Source organism: Drosophila biarmipes, chromosome 2L (assembly GCF_025231255.1).
Source record: "Drosophila biarmipes strain raj3 chromosome 2L, RU_DBia_V1.1, whole genome shotgun sequence".
NCBI lineage: Eukaryota > Metazoa > Arthropoda > Insecta > Diptera > Drosophilidae > Drosophila > Drosophila biarmipes.
Window position 1 is genome coordinate 19,253,841 of NC_066612.1, and position 19,561 is coordinate 19,273,401.

General features: G+C 47.5%; 7 protein-coding genes across 7 annotated transcripts; 5 read left to right on the forward strand and 2 right to left on the reverse strand.

Moving 5' to 3' along the window:
- The first annotated feature begins 118 nt into the window (after positions 1-118).
- On the forward strand, positions 119-1,065 carry LOC108033714 (non-structural maintenance of chromosomes element 1 homolog). Its single transcript, XM_017108247.3, has one exon. It carries the CDS (start codon positions 192-194, stop codon positions 906-908), a length of 717 nt encoding a protein of 238 aa, XP_016963736.1. The 5' UTR covers positions 119-191; the 3' UTR covers positions 909-1,065.
- LOC108033716 (protein cortex) lies at positions 966-3,136 on the forward strand. Its single transcript, XM_017108249.3, has 6 exons — positions 966-1,340; positions 1,401-1,532; positions 1,591-2,005; positions 2,068-2,439; positions 2,543-2,692; positions 2,754-3,136. The coding sequence occupies exons 1-6, from the start codon at positions 1,233-1,235 to the stop codon at positions 3,014-3,016; spliced, it is 1,440 nt and encodes a 479-aa protein (XP_016963738.2). The 5' UTR covers positions 966-1,232; the 3' UTR covers positions 3,017-3,136.
- LOC108033715 (uncharacterized) lies at positions 3,077-3,877 on the reverse strand. Its single transcript, XM_017108248.3, has 2 exons — positions 3,603-3,877; positions 3,077-3,534 (listed from the first exon to the last, which is right to left on the reverse strand). The coding sequence occupies exon 2, from the start codon at positions 3,532-3,534 to the stop codon at positions 3,310-3,312; it is 225 nt and encodes a 74-aa protein (XP_016963737.1). The 5' UTR covers positions 3,603-3,877; the 3' UTR covers positions 3,077-3,309.
- LOC108033711 (protein cup) lies at positions 3,386-15,804 on the reverse strand. The gene is made up of 6 exons (XM_017108243.3): positions 15,173-15,804; positions 13,347-14,207; positions 9,070-9,621; positions 8,267-9,014; positions 7,421-8,200; positions 3,386-3,534 (listed from the first exon to the last, which is right to left on the reverse strand). Exons 1-6 carry the CDS (start codon positions 15,647-15,649, stop codon positions 3,521-3,523), a joined length of 3,432 nt encoding a protein of 1,143 aa, XP_016963732.1. The 5' UTR covers positions 15,650-15,804; the 3' UTR covers positions 3,386-3,520.
- Positions 4,718-6,295, forward strand: LOC108033712 (serine protease inhibitor 27A). Its single transcript, XM_017108245.3, has one exon. It carries the CDS (start codon positions 4,895-4,897, stop codon positions 6,239-6,241), a length of 1,347 nt encoding a protein of 448 aa, XP_016963734.1. The 5' UTR covers positions 4,718-4,894; the 3' UTR covers positions 6,242-6,295.
- On the forward strand, positions 10,563-12,544 carry LOC108033713 (probable galactose-1-phosphate uridylyltransferase). Its single transcript, XM_017108246.3, has 4 exons — positions 10,563-10,819; positions 11,296-11,465; positions 11,531-11,736; positions 11,811-12,544. Exons 1-4 carry the CDS (start codon positions 10,801-10,803, stop codon positions 12,466-12,468), a joined length of 1,053 nt encoding a protein of 350 aa, XP_016963735.1. The 5' UTR covers positions 10,563-10,800; the 3' UTR covers positions 12,469-12,544.
- Positions 15,805-16,726: 922 nt separating the features above from the next.
- LOC108034130 (U1 small nuclear ribonucleoprotein 70 kDa) lies at positions 16,727-18,679 on the forward strand. Its single transcript, XM_017108918.1, has 2 exons — positions 16,727-16,878; positions 16,960-18,679. Exon 2 carries the CDS (start codon positions 17,003-17,005, stop codon positions 18,350-18,352), a length of 1,350 nt encoding a protein of 449 aa, XP_016964407.1. The 5' UTR covers positions 16,727-16,878; positions 16,960-17,002; the 3' UTR covers positions 18,353-18,679.
- Positions 18,680-19,561: the final 882 nt, after the last annotated feature.

Consider the following 19,561-nt stretch of genomic DNA (forward strand, 5'->3'; position numbering starts at 1 on the left):
CAATAAAGTTTGTATCAAAACTCAATTATATTTGAAAGCATTGATATTCAAAAACAGCGCCGCAGTGTGACCGAATTTCGCCAGTAGGTGTTCCACGGCACTGCTGCTCTGGGCACACTGCGTCGGCGCGCATTTATTCTTGCACTCAGGAGTTGCTTTGAAATTGCTATTATCATCCAATAATACTCAACATGGAGGTGGTGAAGCGCGGCTTCCTCCGCGCCTGCAAGAACCACAGCTATCTGAGCTACGAGCTGATCGACAAGATCCTGGCACCGCTGTGCGCCCGCCACAAAGTACCAGTCCCCTCCAGCAAGGAGGCCATCAAGGCGCTTGTGAGCGAAATAAACGACACCATTAGCGACATGGGGCAGTCGCTTGTCTTCATCAAGTATCCGATCAAGGCCGAGGAGTACCTGGTGTACGCCAAGACGGACGCCACGCCCGACAACGTGGCCAACACCGGATTGTCGCCCGACGACTGCCAGTACTTCTCCAAGCTGCTGGACAAGATCGCCTCCGAGGAGGACTGCCACATTCCCTGGAATGCCGCCTACAACGAGCTTGGTTCGCAGACCACATCGAAGCCACTGAAGAAGAGCCGCATGCAGGAACTGCTCCACATTTGGACTGAAATGGGCTACTTTATGGAGCTGGACGAGAGAATCTACCTGGGGCCGCGCAGCCTCGTCGAGCTGAGCTTCTACCTGGCCTCCAATCACGGGGAGCACATCAAAAACTGCATGCTCTGCAAGTGCCTGGTGCTGTGGGACATCCGCTGCGGATCCTGCAACATCCAGTTTCACCGCGAGTGCATCAACACCTACCTCCAGCGACGCGACATTTGCCCGTCCTGCGGCAACCTGTGGACAACGCCTTTGAGGCGTTCCACCAGCCAATCTAGATAATGGCCCTTAACCTTTTTTTATCGGTATAAGATTAATAATAAGCAAACTTTTTCAATGAGTTCTACTATGCGTAAACTATTTTCAAGGCTTCAAAGTATTATTTTTTATAATGCTGTAGCTGTACCCCAAACTCTTGAAAATATACGTTTAAGTAGTATATTTTTCATTAAATCTTAAACCAAAAAGGTTAGTAGAGTTCGGCTTACCCGAAGTTTACTGTCCCCGTAACTGTAATAACTCTCTCGAGGCCTAGAAAATAAGTGCTCTCAATACGAAACCCTAAAATGGCGCAAACGAAACAGAAATATCTTAACGTTCGTCGAGATGAGTGTGTGCGACAGTCCCAATAAAAATTCCAAGCTGGACAAAAAGTCCCTGGCCCCTTTCAAGAAGGTGCGCCGCAAAAATTGGAAGCAGGAGGCAGTCTACAAGGTGAAATAACGGGCCCAAGACACAAATTGACAACCGAAACTCAGTTCTTCCTCCTACTAGAGTGATATAAGAAAGAGCCAGGAGGCGTCTTACGTCGGTGAAAGGTTTATACCCAAGCGCTTCGATCGCCAGAATATTGAATTCAATCTCAAGTACATTGGCAAGCGGGAGGAGCACGATATTCTGGAAACGGTGAGATGGGGATTACTAGCTCGAACTAAATATATATATTTATCTTATTGCTGATCAGGGTGAGACTTTGACGGACAGTTATTGGCGCCAGAGTGGCTTCATAGCCAACATCAACCGGACCTTTGGAATCCAAGATCGCCGACTGCTGCAGTTCTACAGCCAGCAAGGAACCCCTTCCACGGTTGTGGACAGTGACTCCTCTGACTCTGACTGGCCATGTAACCCACGGGCGCGTCCGCATGCCATTCAGAATGCCACCCATAATATGCCTGGAATCTGCAGTCCCGTCGACTACAACATGATGGACTGGTCGTCCGGCGGCATGGTGGCCATGTCCTCCGGCCAGGACATCATGCTGTGGCGCAATCTCGATGAGAGCACCATGGTCTTCAGTGTTGAGTCGCCCACCGCGCTCAAGTACTCGCCAGACGGCAAATACCTGGCCATCGGCTGCATGGACCGGAACTACCCAGGTATTGCCCTAGTCCTCCTACACCCGCTTATTCCTTCCTGATGCTCCTTTTTCGCCCCGAAGTACTGGACCTCTGGGAGGTGAGGTCGCCCATGGAGTTTCTGGTCTCCTATCGCAAGTTGATCTTCAAGTCCATGGGCTATATAAGCTGCATAGAGTGGTCTCACGACGGCAAGGAGCTCACGTGCGGCACCCAGTGCGGGATTATCCTCGTGCTGGCCATGCCCAAGCTGAAGACTCTGAAGCAGTTCCACGAGCACCGCCACAAGGTCAACAAAATCAAGTTCGATCCCACCCAAAAGTATTTTGCGTCCAGCGACACGGATGGCAAGATTTTTATCTTCGATGCCGTGCTGAAGATTCGCCTGCTGAAGCTGGGCGGCCGATCTATACTCTTCGACTGGCATCCCTGGACCGGTGAGGATTTAGTTGTGGGTAAGTAGGTTGTACCTTGATTAATAGTAGTGATTAGTTGGAATATTGAAACTAATTAAGAACCATTAGAAATCGGATGTTAAATTGTTTTTACATAAAACAGCAGAGCGAAGTCCTGCCTCGATATTCATCTTCAACATCCCACGGCGCCAGTTTGTGGCCTCGTACAGGCGCAGGGACGACAGGATAGTAATAAAGACAGTCACATTCAGCAAAATCACGGGCGAGTTGCTGGTCAACGTTATCCGGCGTGGTAAGTGCTTCTCTCGACTTTGCTCCTAACCACCACTCAAGGTAATAATCTTTTTGTACAGATGACTCGGACTTTGCAGTTTGCGAAATTCTTGTGCTGGCCTCCCTAAATCGAGTTGTTGACTTGATGTCCCACCAGGATCGCGGCACCCTGTTCCTGATGTGGAACCCAGATGGAACGAACATAGCCACCGGCGGCCTGGATGACACCTTCTCGCTGTGGAACTTCTTTCCCACCCACAAGTGGAAGGCCATACTCCGAAAACAGGAACAAAGGGCCAAGGACCATGGCAGCTCCTTGAGCCTGTTCAGGGGAATGCGGTGAACAGTTTACATTTTTGTTAACCTAATGTGTGTTATGTTGTGTGTCTAGTCCTTGAACCAATTGTGCTTTTCATTATTTATTCAATTCATATTGCTTCCATAAAAATTCCATTGGATTTAACATAGGCGTTGTTGATTACTCTAAAATGAACATAAGAATAAGGGTCTCTCCATCCAAACTGAAGGTATGAAAGTAAAATTCCATTGTTCACCAGGTTACAGCATTGAAATTTGGTAATTAATCACTACGCTAGAAGTATGTAAGATGTCCAGAGAACCGCTGCCATCCTCCACTCAATATTCGCTCTGCTTGGCTCTCGATGGGGCGATCTGCGAGTGGCCCTCCTGCTGGAAGAGGTACTCCGCACAGGCCTCGGCTTCCAGGCGGCGTTTCTGGAGAAGATGCGGCTTGATGACTAAACGATGGGTGGTGTAGATGAGGACCGTGGATCCGATGCCAATGGCCATTAGACCGACAGTCGTGGTGGCGAATCTCTTGAGATTGTTAATGAAACTCATCTGGGGGTGGGAAGAGAGTAAAGGTTATTTAAGATGCCGTAAAATATATAGTTAAGGTGTGTGCTAACTTTTTTGGACTTGTACTAGTAGCTTCAGCTGGTGCTGCTGGCTCAGCCTCGGTTTTCTTATCGTTCTTGTACTTCAAAATCAGTGGCTGCCAAATGTAAATACCGCCCAGCACCCCAATAGCCGTGACCACCATCAACTGCGGAACTGTGACACCTCGCGGACGACGAATTTGCATGGCATGTGCTTGGGTTGCAGCTAATTATTTACTATTTATCATGAAATGCACAAGTTTCTTTGCCGGCTGCTGTTACATCAACGCACCGTGGGATTTCAGTGTGGATCAGATGGTGGACACCCCGCTTACCAGCACTGGCAGAAGTCACATGCCAGTGCTGCCAGACTTGGGATGACACTAGTTGAGCTCATTTAAAATTCAAATTTTTATTAAAAGCTATTAATAAACTGGGCGGCATTGCAGTAGAATCTGTGACGTACTTCTAGAAAAACACACCATTGCATAATTAACGGACATGGGGAAAAACTGATAACGGATAAGTAAAGAGCTTTCTTTCCATTTTAAGATGTTGATCGAAACTATTTGGGTTTTCCCTAAATTGTTAAATTTGTTAATCATTGGAGGACTCGTCATAAGAAGGATATATAGCGCAGCGCTTTAAGTTGTTTTAATCTATAATCACGTATAATTTATTTCCATTGTGTGTTGTTTCCCGAATTAAACATTTCACGTAACTAAGTATTTGAGCTACATTTCCCCACTTATTCTAAAAACTAAACCTTAAAAAAAATCTGAAACGCATCTAAAGCTTAAAAAAAAGTATACAACATATGAAAGATTCAAAGTATATGTTATCAACTTATTTTGGTTTCTCATTCATTATGAATTCAAATTATCTTAACTTAAAAGGAACGATCAAAGTTAAAGGATCTCTCAGTGCACATCCACCCAGTGCTATCCCACTTCTCCCATCTACTCCTCCTCACTGCGAAATCACCATCGCTGGGGACAGTGACGTAGGCCGCGCTCCTCCACTCTGGGAGTCCCATCCAAAAGCACACACACGCGCAGCCACGACGCCGCCAATGCCGGCTGCGACGTCGACGGCGTAGAGCGGACGAGAGAGGCTTGAAGCTGGTTTTTAAAACGGTCTGACCGCTCAGCCCGCCAGCCACTCTCAGTCGGAACGGCGCGTCAAACGGTTATCGCTCGCTCCTCCGGCGCTCCCTCGCCGCTCCCCGCAAACCGCGCATTTAACAGTTGTTTTGCTGCGAACAAGAAGCGCAAAGCAGACGCCACAAGAAGATCGAGACGAAGAAGAAGACCGAAGCAAAGATGACAAAGATGGGCGGAAATTTGGATTTGGCAGTGATGCTGCTGCTCTTGAGTGCCTGCGCCACCGGCAACGGCAACTCCATTCCGACGACCACAACGCCCCAGGGCGTGTTCGAAACCCGCACTGACAAGCTGCCCAGCGGGTCTCCGGCTCTGCCCTCCGGCGCTGCAGGCATCTACGACGACATAGACACCTTTGTGCCCTTCAGGAGCGACACCCACGATCCCTTCTCCTGGCACCTACTCAAGACGGTGCTGCAGAACGAGACGGCCGCCAAGAATGTGATCATCTCGCCATTTTCCGTCAAACTGGTGCTGGCCATGCTGTCCGAGGCGGCCGGAGTCGGAACCCAGACGCAGACGGAGCTGGCCAGCACGCAGACGGACATCCGGTCGCAGAACAACGTCCGCGAGTTCTACCGCAAGACCCTGAACTCGTTCAAGAAGGAGAACCAGCTCCACGATACGCTGAGTGTGCGCACCAAGCTCTTCACGGACAGTTTCATCGAGACCCAGCAAAAGTTCGCCGCCATCCTGAAGGTTTTCTACGACAGCGAGGTGGAGGCCCTGGATTTCACCAATGCGGAGGCCGCGGCAGATGCCATCAACGCCTGGGCGGCCAACATCACGCAGGGCCGACTCCAGCAGCTGGTGGCTCCCGACAATGTGCGCAGCAGCGTGATGCTGCTGACTAATCTGATCTACTTCAATGGCCTGTGGCGCCGGCAGTTCGCCACCACCTTCCAGGGACCCTTCTTCCGCAGCAAGGACGATCAGTCGCGGGCGGAGTTCATGGAGCAGACCGACTACTTCTACTACACCAACTCGGACAAGCTGAAGGCGCAGATTCTGCGCCTGCCCTACAAGGGCAAGAACTCCCTGTTCGTGCTGCTGCCCTATGCCCTGGATGGGATCCATGACCTGGTCAAGAATCTGGAGAACGACGAGCTGAAGGGCGCGCAGTGGGCCATGGAGGAGGTGAAGGTGAAGGTGACGCTGCCCAAGTTCCACTTTGACTACCAGCAGAACCTGAAGGAGACGCTGCGCAGCCTGGGCGTGCGCGAAATCTTCGAGGACAGCGCCTCGCTGCCGGGACTGACCCGCGGAGCCGACGTGGCCGGCAAGGTGAAGGTGTCCAACATCCTGCAGAAGGCCGGCATCAATGTGAACGAGAAGGGCACGGAGGCCTTTGCCGCCACCGTGGTGGAGATCGAGAACAAGTTCGGCGGCAGCACCACCATCGAGGAGTTTAACGTGAACCGGCCGTTTGTGTTCTTCATCGAGGAGGAGTCCACCGGGAACATACTGTTTGCCGGCAAAGTCCACACTCCCACCGCCCAGAACTAAGCCACCAAGGCGGTTTTATCTTTAAATATGCAATAAAAATAGAAACAAAACCGAGTCGATGGTTGCGTTCTTAACCAGACAGGTTTTTAAGAGCAGCTAGTACCAAGTCTGGATTTCAAACATTATGTAGTGCCAATTAAATATAAATTAGGATAGAGGTTGTTTTCCACAATCCATTAAATGATTTCAAATGTCATATTTTGCACAGCATTGCAAACTCGATAGCTTTCTTGCTGGATTCTGTAACCGCACTGAATCTTCCCACAGAATCTAAGCTTTGCTCTTGACCCTCTTTTGCTAATCGTGCGTGGCAACTGACTCTCCTCGCCCAGTTCGGTCCCATCCGTACTCCACTACATTCCGCTGGCTGATAAAGCCACTGCGACTGTCGTTAAATGTTTGTTTTTATACATATAATGCCTCGCCTCAGGCGTGCCTTGAACAACTGAGAGCAAAAGCGTGAGATGCAAATACCTTTCGGCTCTGGGAACGTCCCACGTACGTAACATTAGCAATACATCCAATATCCGATGGGGGATCGATGGGGAACCGCTTGCGCACCAAGTTGGAGGCAAATAGAACCCATGAGTCAGGTTTTAGAAAGAAAAAAAAAAACTTGTCGCAGAAACTATGTTTCTAAGCTTGGTTGCAGTAACATCATTAGTTTAAAACATGTTTCTTAGTGACCCACTTGTTTATTGTCTCAACTTATCTGTCTGGCATGAAACAACCCAGCACATCCTTGATGCTCCGTCTGAATCAACACTTCGAGAGGTGTTCGAAGGCACTGGTGACGTGCAAACAGTGTGCGGTGTTTGCAGTCGCGAAAACCAGTTTACAAATAATACGAGAAAGTGCACCTCAAAGTGCATATTTGCTCTGCTTTCGAGAAATGAGACTGTAAATGGCTGCCTGACTCACAAGATAAATACTAAGAATGGGGCCATAAGGTTTATGAATTATTACATTACCCTTAAAGTTTGAAACGCAGTTTGCTTTGTACAAAAGTTCTTCGAATGCAGGGAATATTAAGTTAAACTTATATAGTACCTTAAGGTGTCTTTAGCTTTCATAGTTCAAGAGACAAAGGTGTTCTATGATCAACACGGTATACTTTTCGGAGTCGTTTAGTCTAGGAATCTTAATAGGTTCTCCAAACTAAACTCATCAGAGACTTACCTCCGCCGTTGGGCAACATGGCTATGGCTGACTGGGCCTGCATTTGAGACTTGCTGAAGTTGTTGCCTCCGCCGGAGTGGTTCTGATGGCGCATATGGGGCTGAAGGGGCTGCTGGTTCTGTGGTTGCTGGGTCTGCTGATATTGCTGCTTGTACTGCGTAGGAAAGTGAGGCTGACTCGGCTCAAAAGTTTGGAAATTTTGGTTCTCAGCGAATCGCAAGTTGGCATCTGCACCAGGACGTCGGTTGTTTGAGTGGGATTGTGGCTGCTGCTGTTGCTGTCCATTCATCAGGCTAGAAGCTTGACTGTTGCCACCACCCGAGATCAAGGCATGGAGCAGAGCATTCGAGGCGGCATCCGGTCGCCCATGGCGCTGCTGACCACGGCTTAATTGCGATTGCTGCGACTGATGCTTGGCTCCGCCATTCATCAACTTGTTGGTCTGCTCCTCTAGCTTGCGCTTCATCACAGCATTTCGCATGATGACATTGGCATGGGCTTGCAAGTCTTCCTGCGACAGTTGCGGCGGCACCTGCGGCTGAGGATTTTGCTGCGGCTGCTGTCTGGCGGCCAGTGTCTGCTGAACTATGGCCAGGTTGTGAAGATTCTGCAGCTGACTGGCAATCACCGTGCTCGAGAGCATGTCCAGCTGCTGCTTGTGCTGCTGTTGCTGCTGCTGGGTGTTGGTGAACTGCAGTACAGCCGTGATGGCTTCGCGATCCATGTCCGACAAGCGTGGGTTGGCCAACTGCACCAGTAGGCCATGCTTGGATATTTCGCCTGGAGGAAGACGAGATCAAGATTAATTAAGAGTCCAACTTGAACATAAGTTACAGTTCAGCCCACCTTTAGTCAGGCGCAGAAGGAGCAACTGAGTGTCGGCCCGTCCGAGGATCGCCTTCAACTGCAGGCCCGCCAAAAAGGCGGTCTGCTGCTGTTGCTGCTGGATGATGACGTGCTGCTTCTGCTGCTGCTGCTGGTACTGTTGTTGCTGCATAATGAAGTTGGAAATGGCATCGTAGCCCGCCACCTGTGGCTGCGGCTTAGCCGCAGAGAGTGAGCCAATGAGCTTTTGGAATGTTTCCGACTGCTTGTTGGCCGTCTCGCCAGCATTGGTCAGTGAGTTGCGACGCCACTTGGCCTCCAGTTGATCCACCGACGGCATCTGGTTCATGTGAGCCGCTGGTTTGGGCTGCTCCGGATTGCTGCCATGACCCTGGCTTATGGCCTGCTTGAAAAACTCGTTCAGCGAAGACGACGAGGAGTTCCTATCACGAGCGAAGAACGACATGAATTTAGAATTGCTCTCATTTGCATTCGCTTGCTGCTGCATTTGCTGAGGCTGCTGTGGTGGCGGCGCCTGTTGATTCACATAACTGCTACTCTCATAGGTCGATTGGCTGTGATTGAACTTATCAAACTGAAACGAACGGACACCGCCCGAGCGCTTGTCATCCTTAAGCTGCTGATGATCGTTGGCCAACACCTTGTTCATGTTCTCCACATTCTGGTTATTGTTTGTATCGTGCTTCGGCATGAATTTATTGCGGCCCACGGGCTCGGGATGCGCCCATTTGTACTTATTTTGGTCCACCTTAAGGAAGTAAATATTCAAAATGTGTAAAGAAGTGAATTTAGTGCACACAAACCTTATGTTTGGGCGCCTCCCTCTCTGATTCTCCAACCCCATGCTGATTGTGGCCCTCCTTGAGCATTCTCTCCTCTTCCTCATCGAATCCGCACAGCTCGATGGTGTCCAATCTGGAGGTGGGTCCACAGCTGAACCACTCTGGCTCCTCGTTCTGGTTTCGGTAGCGCCGATGATGCCTATCCTCGGACTCCCGAGACTTTGGTTTCGAAACGACCAGGAATCCGGACATCACGCGCTTCACATAGTTTTCGTTGGCACGGCTCAGATCTTCGCTGGACTCGTTCGAATTCAGCGTCTCGTTTTCGGAGCGGTTATTGGACATCCCCATCACAGGAGTGTTAGGTCGTCCTTGGGGCATGCCACTAATCTCCCCATTGTCGAAGAACTGCAGCACAGTCATGTTGCTGCTGTTCTTGTGCTTCGGATTAGCCTCTTCCACGTGCGATTTGCCATTGTGGTACGAATGGTATGGTTCGGCGTCGTTGTAGCCCCACTTGGAGTGATTGAAACGACCGCTTCCAATGCGCCTTTGGTTCACGATTGCCGGATCCTTAAATTTAAAGATTTTTGTACTTAATTCTTCAGTATTTCAAAGTGATCTCAACCAATAGGCATGCTTAACATTAAGAAATATATTTAGGTATGAACGTCTGCATCTCGTTTCAAAAAAGTTTTCCACTCTTTACAGAAGAAGCTTCAAACCGTTGTTAGGAAATTAGAAATTTGTAAAAACAAAAAAAAAAACATTTGTACATACATGTGTTGCAGGTGCGATCGTCACGGCATTTTACCTCTTTAAAGGGTGTTTTTGTTTGGTGTACCCAAATTTGAATCAAATTCGGTCAGACCCAATTAAACAACCAACCATAAATTTGGAGCCACCCAAATTTTTAATGGAAGTCAAGTCGTTTCATTTTAATGAATCATAACTAATTTTTCCATGGGTTCATTTTATTGAACAATTTTTAAACATGGAGGTTGAATAATGACAGTAAAATACATAACGTTAAAAGGACTCATATTAAATTTAAAATAATATATTCGAACAGGACAGAAATTCGTGTACCATCCATCTTTAAGGATAATTTAATTTAACAATTTTTAGACAAAAAGACAAAAAATATCAAAGTAAAATGGATAACTTTAAAGGACTAAGAATTCAATTAAAAACGATATATCTTTATAAGATAGAATATGTACCTTGGAAAATAAAACTTCCGTTTATAATTTAAATTCAAATAACACCCATCCCTAAGGGCATCCTATCGACCGCTGCCCATCTCTAAGGGCCAGCGAAGTGGACCGCACACCCACCCGCACCCATACCCTACACACCCACACCATCACTGCCAGCTGAGTGGGAGATAAGCTTATAGAACAAAAACAAAGGAACAGTTCGACTAAAAGGCGGAATGTGTGCTAGGCTAAACGAGCGCCGGCAGAGCGAGCGAGAGCCAGAGAGCGGGAGTGGAGCGAGAAGAGCGGAGTGCAAGTGGAAAATCACACTGGGGCTGCGAGCAGGAGTACTGGAACTGGAATTGGAATCGACATCGGAATCGGTGCCAGAAGAGGAACACGAACAGCACTGGCAATAACAACCGTAATCGCAACGCAGCCGGTTGACATTGCGCTTGTCCCGTGGATTTGGTCGAGCGCGGAGCAGCGCCCGTAACCGCAAACAGTGGTCATAATCCGATCCGAGTGATACGAGCGCCAGACTTTCGACACGATGCAGTTTGTGGCCAGTGGTAGGTGGAGCGGTGGAGCCGGGTCTCCGTGCCAAGTCTCAAAAGATTTTGATAAGATATAGAGTAGCAGAGTAGTGTAAAAGTGCTTAAAAAACATTGTATTTTTATGTACCAATCCTCAGAAGAGTTGATCAGAACATCTATACTTTGGGTCAACATAATGGTGCTTAGCGAGTGCTTCTTTTGAAGCAAAATCCATAGATTTATATACTAAGAAACAGATCTGCATTCTTGAGATATATAAAGGAATCTTTAGTTAAACAGAATAGTAATCAAGAAGTGCTTCAAAACAATCGTCTATTTTATTGAAATTTCTTTTTTTTAACATAACAAAAAAATTGATTTTGGAGCACTTGTTGAGCACTATTCTGTTGATCTTAGGTATAGGTAGGATTACCTTATAACCCTTACCATTCTTAAAAAAAATTATATATATACTTATATTTATATTTTAATAAATTTGTATATTTTCAAAGAACACCCGCACCGGCGACTAAACCCCTTGACCGGGCAATGGGTCCTGGTGTGCCCTCACCGCACCCAACGCCCCTGGTCGGGTCAGCAAGAGAAGCCGCAGAAGAACGAGCTGCCCGACTTCGATCCCACCAATCCCCTTTGTCCTGGAGTCACCCGCCCCAATGGAATTGTATTTTGAAGACTACAATCCTATTATACCAATATACTTATGTCTACTTTAAATGATACATATAGGAGACCCCTGCCTACGAGAGCACCTATGTTTTCGAGAACGACTTCCCGGCCCTGGTAGAGGTGGTGCCCGTTCCGCCCAACAGTGACGATCCCCTGTTCCAGATAGCACCTGCCCGTGGCAACTGCCGGGTGATGTGCTTCCATCCCAAGTCGAATCTCACCTTGCCCACCATGAGTGCAGCGGAAATTGTCGTTGTTATCGACGAGTAAGTTAGGATTTATGGCTTATATCAGAGGCACGCCCGTGATAAACACCAATTTTATCTCCCTGCCTATCTAGGTGGATCCGCCAGTTCAACGAGCTGAGTGCCAAGTACGCCTGGGTGCAGATATTCGAGAACAAGGGCGCCGCCATGGGCTGCTCCAATCCGCATCCGCACTGCCAGATCTGGTCGTGCTCTTTTCTGCCCACAGAGCCGCAGCTGAAGCAGGAGCGTCTGCGTGCCTACTACGCCACCAACGAGCGACCCATGCTGGCCGACTATGTGGAGCGGGAGCTGCAGCGCCAGGAGCGGATCGTGATCGAAAATCCCGACTGGCTGGTGGTGGTGCCCTTCTGGGCCACCTGGCCCTTCGAAACCATGCTAATCTCGCGCAACAACAACAAGAGGATCAATGACCTGACGCTCGGACAACGGGAAAATCTGGCGGTGACCATCAAGGAGCTGACCACCAAGTATGACAACCTGTTCCAGTGCTCGTTTCCCTACTCGATGGGCTGGCACGGAGCACCGACTGGACCGGAGCATGCGCACGCTTCCAGTGCCCACTGGACCCTGCACGCCATCTACTATCCACCGCTGCTTCGATCGGCCTCCGTGCGCAAGTTCATGGTGGGATTCGAGCTCCTGGCCATGGCCCAGCGCGACTTGACTCCGGAGCAGGCTGCCCAGCGGTTGCGGGAGGTGGATGGAAAGTGCCATTACCTGGCGAAGTGATCTCGGTCACCAGGGGGCGCAGGTCGTAGCAAGTCGTATTCAGTTTAATAAAAGAAAACAGTCGATCGACTCTAAAGCTATTTGCAATCATTTGTAAAAAATATTCTAGAATAATGCTACAGCCAAATAGCGATGATCCACCAAGCGATTAGCATGATTGGCAAAGGCCCCTTGACCTCCAGGGTGCAATGCAATCATTGATTTATCAGATAAGCCTAGGAATAATGCGACTTTGTGTTACCTAATACACAGTTGCAGTCAAAACAATAGGTCGACAGATGCGAATAGGCTACCTGATAAGTGTAATAAAATATATTTAGGAATATAAAGCTAAAAAAGATTATAATAAAATTTCTTACTTTTGTTTTCGAGAAAATGTGCACTGTACACGTATTGTCAATGTTATAGAGCTATTTTATTTGAACTTACCCTAAGTTCAAATACACTAATATTAGAATTTTCACTTCATATTTTGAAATTTTGTTTTCTTAATATTAATTTGATTTTGTATTATTTTAAACAGATATTTTTCAAACATTTTCGAAAGCACCACGAAAAGGCAAGAACAAATAAACATCCTTTTCGTGTTTCTTAAAGTAAGTTAATAATATTAAAGGTTAAACAAAAATAAAATATTCTTCTTGGCGGAAGTTTTGTAAAAAAAAGTTTTATCTCTTTAAAAATCCTTCAAAATAATCCTCTTAATTCTGTACACAAAAAAGCATGTTATGGGTAAAACAACCGTGGGCAAAATTGATGAAGGTACTTTTGTTAGTAGGAAAAAAAAGTAATTTTCAAAAGAATGTGATGTAAGGCAATCGAAAACCAAGACACTCCCATTTAAATAAAAAAAATAGCAAGTAGGTAAGAAGGCTCACCTGGAACTCTGTTTGCGGCTGCGGTGGTTGGCTCTGGATGATGGACTCGTCGCTGATCAACTGCGGCTTGTTCTTGTTCTTGTAGAAGGCAGGCATGCACTCGTTGTTGTTCGAGCTCGAGTTGTTGGTGCTGGAGCGAGCCCGGAACCTTGTGCCGTCCGAGGTCCGCCAGATGTTCATGCGCCGGAGTCGGGCCTCCAGCTCAATGTCATCGCAGGTGGCGATGCGTGGCATGACAAAGCTCTCCTTGGACCTGTGCATCAGTGCACTGAACATGCCGTTGCGAATGTCTAGCAGGTGGGAGCGAGTGTACATCTTCACCGGCTTGCTGCTGACCAGCGGAGCGGTGGCAGGGCGAACAGCCCTCGGCGCCCGCAGGCTTCCCGGCTTGTGGATTCCAGTGCTGGGAGCACGCTTGTGCTGCCCCTTTTGCGGATGCTGATCTGCCCCCAAGTCCTTGACGGCCTGTTGCTTCTTGGGCGAGTCGTGGTCGAGATCACAGCTTACGGCCGTGCAGGACAACATGCTGCTCGGTTGGGTGTAGGGTGTGGATGCCCGGGCCGAGAGCACTTGCAGTGCCAGGCCTTCGTCCTCGTGCGGCTGCTTCGAGGTCCCATGCATCGGAATGGCTTCACGGGAAATGGGTGCGAAGACCCGACTCTGCTTGGCCAGCAGTTCGACGACCTTAAAATGCCTCTCCAACTGCATAAGCACGGCGGGCTTTTTGGTCTTCGGGTGCAACACCAGCGCCTTGGAGGAAGGGAAGGCCATCAGCGGGCCATCGCATATTGCCTCCTGACCCGAACGTCTGGGCAGCATCTCAATCGTCTCCACCTTCTTGTTTTTCATGGAACGGGAAGACTGTTTACCAAAGTAAAAGCAACATTTAAAAAATGTCATGATGAAGAATGTAGGAATATCGTCTGTATTCTTTGAAATGTTAATGTCGAATGGAAAGGGCCAACAGCTGATGTGTTGACACATTTATCATGCCTACTTTGATTTTCAGTTTAGAATTGAATGTCTTGAAATTTAGTTTCAGTAATTCATAATTTTTGTAATAGTACATTTAACATCAAAACGATCAGGACAAATCAAAAAATATTATTAGACTTAAAAAAATATATACACATACATATATATAAATATACAAAAACAGCTGTTGTTACCGCACACGTAAATATAAAAACAAAATTTAGGTAGGTGTAAGAAAAAAATTAAACAGCTTCTTTAAACAACATTTATGATTACAAATTTAATTTATTTTTGGGAACAATAAAATGTTAAAGAATTCGTATTTGTTGTAGAAAAACAAGGTTTTGCGGATTTATTATTAGATTTAGTGCCGATGCTTAGGAATATTATTCCAGGACATATTTTTTTCTTTTATCTTTTCATAAACGCTCTACCCAAGGTACTCACTTATAGAACAAAGAAAGGACGAACAATATTATAGATATAACGCGGTGTAAGTCTAAAAATGTAGAATCGATTAAAAAATGCAAAAAATCTTTTTAAATCGTTCAGAAGAACTAGACTTTAAGCATTAAGAGAACTCATGAAATTTAGAAAACGGAAGACCTACATTATAAATGTCTTTTTAAGAATAATTATTTTTAAAATATATAGTTATATACTCAATAAATATGAAAATCAAATAAATGGAAAATTTCGGCTACATGTAATAATTTAATGATTTTAAAGTATGAAATTTAAGCATACGAACATTCTGCAACTTGCAACTTGCAGCTTTAAACTGCAAGCCAACTACCAAATAACTATTTTAAATTGCAGATCTGCTTTTTAAATATTAAAAGACAACTCACTTCGGGACTGGCCTTTTGCGTCCGCTTGTTGGCCTCCAGCTTGGTGATGGCCTTCTCCAGCGCGTCCTTCAGCTTGAAGGCGGGCAGCTTGAGGTAGCCCAGTCCGGCGGCCAGGAACGCGTTGGTCGGCAGCGGAGGCGGTGGGGGCGGGGCGCAGGGATCCTCCCACTTCTCGGAGTTGGCCTCGTCCTCGTCCTGGTGCTCCGAGTGAGCCGACGCAGGTGCGGCCTTGGCGGGCGGCGGAGCCTGAACGGGAGTGGGTGGCGGCGGCGGGGGTGGGTACTCGAATTTGCTCTTAACACTGGGGGTCAGCGCCTCGTCCTGCTGATCCACGGCAAGGTGATCGCCTGCATTCGCAGCATTGGTGGCAATTTTCAGGGCGCCAGCGCCATTTTCTTGCTCAACTTCGGCCATTTGCATTGCGCTTTGGCTGCCTAAGCTCGTAAGTTCGATCTCCTTCTCATTCAGAGGGTCCATACTCACGTAATAAATGGTTTTTGATTAAAAATTAAAACGAACACTTTTCGTCGGTCGAAAATTGAAACTATTCAAAAAAGAACGAAATCACGTTTAACACAAGTTCGATCATAAGATCCGTTATTCGGCTTTGGAGCGATGAGTAAGCAGGACAGGGACAGGGAAAATACCGAAAAACTACCGAGCGAAAGGGGGCAGAGAAAAAGGGTAGAGGTGGCATTGGCGATCAGTGTAAGAAAACATTGCAATTTGATAAAAGAAGGGTTTACGAATTTTCTACATTTAAACTGAGTTGCCTTACTTGTGGCCGATTTTATTTAAGGCACTCAATTGTAAATTTAAGGAGAGCAAATTAACCTCTGTTTAGCTACCCTTCGGGCTCGATTTTTTAGTTTAGAATTGTTTAACTTTGCCTATTTTATTTGTGTACTTTTATTTATTAAACACATAGGTATAGCTCAAACTCGTTCTTGAATTTTGCTTAAAAGCTAATTTTTTTGTTTTAAAATAAATAAAAATAATACCAGAGTCGGGGACAGAGAAAGAGGGATGAAATAGGCGATCAGTGTAGAACAACATTAAATTAAAATATAAAAAGGATTTTTAAATGTTCGACCTTAGGACTAAGTGACATTGTTAACGTGCATTTTGGATGATTACGGAGAAATATTTAACTTTCGTTCTGCCAACTGCTTTGGATTTTATTTATGTATATTGTGGATCTTAGCAGAAAATTAAATTTGTTTTAATTTATGTTATTTTTTTTTCATTTCATATTTTAAATTTTGTTGATCAAATATGTAAAGCTCATTTTTTGAATTATTTTTATTTTTGATATTGCTTAAAAATTAAAATTTTCTTGAAATAATAAAAAAAAAGTCCCAAGCAAGGCTTACAACCTTATACCTGATTTTATTTTAAGACCCATTACAAGGCATTCTTTTAAGCAAGGTTTCTCACCTTATACCATCAAAGTCCAAGTTCCCCACCCATAGTCTACTTTATCTTGGTATTTTTTGCCATTTGCAATCTGTACATATGCACATTTTCAGTATTCTTTATAGTTCTTCTGCGTTTCCTATAGTCCGTGCGACGGCCACACCAGCTGCACAAGCCAGGCGAAAAAACTGAAGAAAATTTTTTAAATAATTTGCGTGCCATCGATTTTATAATTGGTACTTACTCGAAGTACCCAAGACTCGTTCTTGCCAAGCGGATGGCTGCCTAAGGTAAGTTCCTCGAGCGGTAATTCTAGCCCGCGGGGTAAACAAATCGAGCCTTAACCTCAATGTGTGCCCATTTTTCCGTAGACGAGGAACTTCAGGAAAAGGTAATACAAAAAAAGATCCCAAAATGACCCAATATCTGCCGCCGAATCTGCTGGCGCTGTTCGCGGCCCGGGATCCCATCCCGTTTATGCCGCCGGTCGACAAGTTGCCGCACGAGAAGAAGTCCCGCGGCTACCTCGGAGTGGCTAAGTTTATGGCCGACTTCGAGGACCCTAAGGACACGCCGCTGCCGAAAACCGTGGAGACGCGCCAGGAGCGACTGGAACGGCGCCGGCGCGAGAAGGCCGAGCAGGTGGCCTACAAGCTGGAGCGGGAAATAGCGCTGTGGGATCCCACAGAAATCAAGAACGCCACGGAGGACCCCTTTCGCACGCTTTTCATTGCCCGCATCAACTACGATACTTCGGAGTCCAAGCTAAGGCGCGAGTTCGAGTTCTACGGGCCGATCAAGAAGATCGTCCTGATCCACGACCAGGAGTCAGGTAAACCCAAGGGCTACGCCTTCATCGAGTACGAGCACGAGCGGGACATGCACGCCGCCTACAAGCACGCCGATGGTAAGAAGATCGACAGCAAGCGCGTCCTGGTAGACGTGGAGCGGGCTCGTACAGTGAAGGGCTGGCTACCGCGCCGCCTGGGCGGCGGTCTGGGCGGAACGCGTCGCGGTGGCAACGATGTCAACATCAAGCACTCCGGCCGCGAGGACAACGAGCGGGAGCGCGAACGCTACCGACTGGAGCGGGAGCGTGAGGATCGCGAGGGTCCTGGACGCGGCGCCGGCACCAATGGCCTGGATGCCCGGTCTGGACGCGGTTTCGGGGCGGAGCGGCGACGTTCTCGCTCCAGGGAACGCCGCGACCGGGAACGAGATCGCGGACGTGGCGCTGTGGCCAATAGTGGTCGCTCGCGCAGCCGTTCCCGCGAGCGCAGAAAACGACGAGCGGGCAGCCGAGAGCGGTACGACGAGTTCGACCGACGGGATCGGCGTGACAGGGAGCGCGAGCGTGATCGCGATCGGGAGCGCGAGAAGAAGAAGAAGCGCTCCAAGTCGCGCGAACGCGAGTCCTCCAGGGAGCGGCGCGAGCGGAAGCGTGAGCGAAGGGATCGTGAACGAGGCGCCGGATCCGGCGGTGATGTCAAGGAGCGCAAGCCCGACTTCCGCGACATGGACGTCATTAAGATCAAGGAGGAGCCCATCGACGATGACTATCCCTCATTTGACTACCAGAACACGACCATCAAGCGCGAAGTGGACGACGAGAACGAGGAGAAGTACCGGCCGCCGCCTGCGCATCACAATATGTTCAGTGTGCCGCCGCCGCCAATTTTGGGTCGTGGCACGGCCAATCCGAATCCCAATCCCGACAATGGCCAGCAGCAGGGCGCCAGCGACCAGAGCTGGTGGCGTCAGTAGGCATGGAGAAGCAGCGAGAGGGTCCTGGAGTCTTTCAAGGTTAATAATTGTAGAAATCAGTCGTCTGTGGGTCGCAACTATTTATTCATTCGACTCGATGCACCGCAGTCCCGGAGAGACTAACCATAGCAATCCACGGTTCCATTTTACACAGAAAATTTTAAGGTACAGCCTGGAGAGACGCCAGGCAGAACAAGATTACAGAAACCCCAGACCGCTAAACGCAAAATCCACTTATTTGTGCGTAGCTTAAATCATTTAAATTTATAAGTAACTCTTAACAAATGAATATGAAAGAAAAGTAAGTAAAATAAAGCTAGCCCTACATGTGTTTGTTTCCCCACCTTTGGTAAGGGGGTCAAAGGGAATCCGGAGAGAGCCAGGAGCTGGAATCCTTCCATGACGATGGCGTAATATGGTACTGTCCCACGGTGGTTCCTGGGATTTTCTTACTCACCTAGCAATAAGCTCAACAAAAACGCAACTTGAACACAAACCCTTGCACTAACCCGTGCCTTTTTCTCTGTTTCTTGCAGTTTTCAATCAATTGAAAATCTGACTCTGACTAGCGTGAAAGCAAAATCAAAAGCATAAGTATTTAATCACAGTACAGAACAAAGTAACAAAACGAAAATTAGTGTTCCGCCAGAACTCGTAGCCAAAGCAAAGCCCACACAGTCCTATATTCCAAGCCCACATCAGGTAATTTGGTCAACGCACAAACCTCACTAATCCATGCGTCTACCGTTCTAGGACCGCTCTAGAATCGAGATAGCTACCGATACTTTCCTCCTCTCCTCCGCTCTGGGTTGCCTGTTGTGGTGTGTAAGTTGTTAAATTGAGTCGCGGGCTAAATTCTAAGACCTTCCGAACCAAATGTGCAAAACGGCTGTAAGTTTGCCCCAATCTTCGGTAAGATTTGCTCGACCGCCGCGACGGTAAGGGAGCTTTGCTCTGTTTGGTACACATTGCGAACTGCTCTGATGGTCTGTGGCAATGGTGGCAGACTGCCACTTCTTATCCATTATGTCTGTAACCAATTTACCATTTCGATCTTTTCATGTACGTTGAGCTGATTGTTACCGTACTGAAGAGGAACACGCGGCGGAAACCCTCGTAGAACAGAAAACTGCACAAAGGTTTGCTTTTGGTAACTGGTAACGACGGTTCAGGTCAGGTCAGGCGCTTTAGAGTTTGGTAGACCCTACT